The sequence below is a fragment of the Haplochromis burtoni genome, unplaced genomic scaffold (assembly GCF_018398535.1).
Source record: "Haplochromis burtoni strain Fernald_Lab_line unplaced genomic scaffold, NCSU_Asbu1 Contig_148, whole genome shotgun sequence".
Taxonomy (NCBI): Eukaryota; Metazoa; Chordata; class Actinopteri; order Cichliformes; family Cichlidae; genus Haplochromis; species Haplochromis burtoni.
Window position 1 is genome coordinate 1,429,787 of NW_024582509.1, and position 4,807 is coordinate 1,434,593.

Below are 4,807 nucleotides of genomic sequence, written 5' to 3' on the forward strand. Positions count from 1 at the left end.
TTCAAGATCAGGCTTCAAACTTTCCTTTTTGCTAAAGCATATAGTTAGGGCTGGACCAGGTGACCCTGAATCCTCCCTTAGTTATGCTGCAACAGGTGTAGGTTTGTCCTGTCCTCCTCTCCTCACCACAAGTGGTCGCAGCAGATGGCCCCGCCTCTCCCAGAGTGTTGGAGGTTTCTTCCTGTTAAAAGGGAGTTTTTTCCTTCTTAATGCTAAGTACCTACTCATAGGGGTCATAGAATTGTTGGCATTTTCTCTGTATGTATTATTGTAGGGTCTTTATCTTACAATATCAAACACCCTGAGGCGACTGTTGTTGTTGTGATTTGGCGCTATTGAATTCAACTGAACAACATACACACCACACACACCGACACAGTGAGCTGTTGATGTGATTACTGGTATGTGAGTGAAAAGGTCACGTCTAATATAGATTGATGGTTTTGAATGGTTTGGGTGGCCACGTTGACTGGAAACGCGTGGACATTCACCCCGAAACATCTGAGGACTGGACAGCAGAGACGAGGACGCCGACCTTGGCCTCTGTTAGCGTGTTAGTACGAGGTCGTCTGCTCATTCATGGGTCATGCTGACCTCCACCCTTTGCTGAGAACGCAAACACAGAGCATCAGGGTCATGTGTCCTGACGAAGGCTGCGATGAAAACAGAAAAGTCACATAGACTCTCCCTGTGCTCTGCTTCAGCTCTGATCAGACACTGTTTGCCCACTCGGATGCGACCTGAGACGCCTGAGGTCATGAGGTCAACGCTGATTCCAACAGCAGAACTTTATTTAAACAAACTCTTTCATAAGAATGGTCCTCTGCCTTAGTTTCCCGCCCACTTCAGGGATGAGAGCAGTTCATCCCTCAAGTTTGGGAAGCTTGCCGTGAGCGTGCTCACAGTGAGCGTGCTCACAGTGCCTTTAATCTGTGATAGGAAGCAGCTTCATCACATGAAGGCATCGTGAGGTGTTCACTGCCCTTCATAAACTTTATTCTGACATTAAAGGTAGCGTGAGGCATTCACATGCTGCATGTAAGTGAAGGAAAAGTGAGTTTCAGCTGCTTACCGCTCAGTTTGGGGTCGGTCTTCCTGCGGCTTCTGTCTCTGCCTCTCAGCCTGGAGAAGGTCCTCTTCAGCAGGGGCTCAGCCATCGTGCACCTCCCTCTCCTCCTCCTGCTCCTCCTGAGTCGGGAGGTGCTGGGAGGAGAGTAGAGTCAGTAATCCAGCAGGAGAGCAGGAGATAGAGCTCCTTCTCCACGAACTCCTCGTCTCCTCCTTCGTTCTCAGAGCTGTTCTACAGGAAATGAATTCCTCGCATTCTTTCCCAAACTCCCCCTTCGCCCCTCTCCGCCCCATGCTCCTCCTCCCACTCTCCTCCCTCTGCAGGGACACAGGGAGAGCTGCACTGAGGCATCATGGGAGGTGTAGTTCCGCTCCAAACAAGTACTCAGTTTCTCTTCAGTTGATGATTTTAAAAGTGATTCTTAACACTCAAGTAGACGGGCAGTGAGGGTGACTCCCACGTCATCGGTGACACTCGTCTTCTTCTACTGTCTAATTCAGGGTCATTAACCAGATCCTGGGGAGGACCTGTAAACTCAACACAGAGAAGCCCTGAATACAAAACCCAGGACTGTGCTGCTCTCTGCTGCAAACTGCTGCTCTCTGTCCATCTACCGATCTGTAAGAAATAAAATCTGGCTGATCGAACTCACAACTCAGCTGTTACGCCCTCTGCTGGAAGGAAACCGGAACAAAGAGGCTGAAGGTGAAACCAGGTTTAGGTGCAGGAGGAGGGGGAGGAGCTTTGGAGGTCTCTGTTGGTTTCTTTAGTTTTGTAGAACACAAAGTGGGAGTGAAAGCTGGAGCGTCGCCTCAGCTCCCAGTGACCTGAGGTAGTCTCCTCACGCTTGCATTCACAGGTGTAACCAAAGTAAACTCACTTCCTGTGTGAGCCGAACTGCATGTTGTCTGGAGCTGAGCCTGTCAGGCAGCAGGTAACTCACCTGTGCTGGAAGCTGAGTCCTACTTTAGGCGTCTCAGCAGGAGGCGAAATCTGTAAATCCTTTATTTCTGTGTCTCAGTGGAGGTAAAGGAGCGAGGAGTAACATCCACGTGACAGGAAGGAGAGCTCCGAGGTTTGGACATGGAGCTGCAAACAGAGACCAGACAAATGGCAAAGAGCTTCCTCCTCTTCATCAGCACTAAGGTGTTTGGGGGTCTAGGACCTCCAGACCCCCAACGCTCTCAGTGAGCTTTCCCATGTGACAGCAGACAGCCAATGAGGTGACATCACTCTGAGCTGTAACCAGGTATTTAACCCACTCAGAGGCAGGGGAGCCTGTGGGCCTCCTTACTCACCTGTCCCTCCTCTGTGTTTGAGGCTGCCTCTACGGCCCTCGCTTTACCAGAAAGTTTATGTCGACACAATGTTTCCTGAATCTTCATCGATCAGCTGACTCATCTGTGTGATGGTGACTATCAACAACCAGCACCAAACTTAAATCTACAATTAAAGATAAAGACAAATCGTAAAACATTATGTGAACATCAGCAGGTATGAAATCGCCCATACTGACCAATCAGATCTGAGGAAACTGCGTCACCACTCCTGCAGCTCCCTCAGCTCAGCAGGAGGTCTGAAGTCTTTGTGTTTGATCAGTAACAGAATTTTATTCTTTATCTTACAGAACTCAGTTTTCTGTGAGCATGAATATCTGATCCTAACAGAGCAGCTGTTCATCAGACCCACAGAACATCGCAGCTGGTCTTTAACCAGTCACTCGATTAGTCTGTCTCACACACACATACACACACACACCAATGAGTTAAACTGCAGGAATGTCTTAAAGACATAAAGACCTGGATGGCCGCTAACTTTCTGCTTCTTAATTCAGATCAAACTGAGGTTATTGTACTCGGCCCTGAAAAGCTTAGAAATATGGTATCTAACCAGATTCTTACTCTGGATGGCATTACCTTGGCCTCCAGTAACTCGGTGAGGAACCTTGGAGTCATTTTTGACCAGGACATGTCCTTCAACGCACATATTAAACAAATATGTAAGACTGCTTTCTTCCATTTGTGCAACATCTCTAAAGTTAGAAATATCCTGTCTCAGAGTGACGCTGAAAAACTAGTTCATGCATTTATTACTTCCAGAGTTCTGATTAAGCAGAGATCACAAATAAAAATATAAGTCATATGACCCCCTATGAGCAAGCACTTTGGCGACAGTGGGAAGGAAAAACTCCCTTTTAACAGGAAGAAACCTCCGGCAGAACCAGGCTCAGGGAGGGGCGGGGCCATCTGCTGTGATTGGTTGGGGTGAGAGAAGGAAGACAGGATAAAGACATGCTGTGGAAGAGAGACAGAGGTTAATAACAGATATGATTCAATGCAGAGAGGTCTGTTAACACATAGTGAGTGAAGAAGAAACACCCAGTGCATCATGGGAATCCCCGGCAGCCTACGTCTATTGCAGCATAACTAAGGGAGGATTCAGGGTCACCTGGTCCAGCCCTAACTATATGCTTTAGCAAAAAGGAAAGTTTGAAGCCTAATCTTGAAAGTAGAGATAGTGTCTGTAATGTTTGCATGCCTCAAACATTAATGATGACAACTTCAGTATTTCTCAGTTCCAGTCTTTAATTCTCAGGCTTGCAGCATCAACACAGTCTGCAGCGCTAACTTGTTCCTCTAACGTTTTTTTCCTTTCCTACTAACTTCCTTCGGCCTCACGTTCGACCTTTTCAAAATAAAATATCTGTAAACATCACGGTGTCTTTCTCCTGAATCCAAACTGGAACCTGCCTCCCCCCCTTTTTTTTTGCGTGTTTCATGTCTGTGTTTGTGAATCCAGCTGCCAAAATAAGTTTGTTGTTCTCCACCTGTAATTACGTGTCTTCCACTAGATGGAGACATACTCCATCAGATGGTTTAAAGTCAGTCCCAACAGCCACCATCAGATCATCACAGAGAGTGCAGAACCAGCTTTAATTGTGTGAGTGCCTGAGGCGCACTATTGTGATCCAGTTTCTCTTTAAACTTTATTCTTCTACCTTATTATTCTAGTTGCTCCGTTTCTTTACTGCCTCAGTTTTTGTGCTCTTTCTGCTAATGCCTGCTATATCTTTCAGTGTGCATAACTTTTATACTTTTTGAAATATTAAGCTTTTATGATACTTTTTTGGCCCATTTAGATGCATGGGACCACATTACAAGTGTGATCACTGGTTTTAGGTGAGCTATGTTTTAGCTCAGTGAGATGAGCTGCCGTTCTCAAAGCTGGAGGCCAGGGTTCAAATCTCGCCCATGGCAACATGTTTTCAGCAGACACTTCAAGCTGGCAGAACTTTAGGTTGTGCAGCCTAATTATTTCTGCCAATTAATTGCAATTTTGCAATGTTTTTATGATTTCAGCAAATTTTCTAATATCCATTTTAGCTTTTTTGCCTCTTTTCACCGGAATGTTCAGCTTCTTCACCTGTTTTCTGCAGAAAGTTTTCAGCTCTTGTCAACTATTTTTTTAAGCTCTTTCTGCTAGTTCCTGCTATATCTTTTGGTGCTCATAACTGTTATACTTTTTGAAATATTAAGCTTTTTATGCAATTTCTTTTTTTACCCTATTGAAATGAATGGACCACATTATAAGTGCGATCAGCGATTTAGCTCTCTGGCACGAGCCTTACTTTACCTCATTGAGATGACCAGCCATTCTCAGAGCTGGATGGCCAGGTTTGAATCTCGCCCATGGCAACGTGTTTTCAGCAGACAGTTCAAAGCTTGTGCTGGGACTAAG

The 4,807-nt window shown here is 45.8% G+C and overlaps 1 protein-coding gene across 1 annotated transcript in view; it reads right to left on the reverse strand.

The window, feature by feature from the left end:
• The window catches only part of LOC102294979 (rho GTPase-activating protein SYDE1), a gene marked incomplete in the record, with an annotated part of 15,259 nt that extends 13,893 nt beyond the window's left edge, over window positions 1-1,366 (reverse strand). Inside the window, 1 exon segment of the mRNA XM_014336776.2 lies at window positions 1,073-1,366. Coding sequence (XP_014192262.1) covers window positions 1,073-1,157 — 85 coding nt within the window.
• Window positions 1,367-4,807: the final 3,441 nt, after the last annotated feature.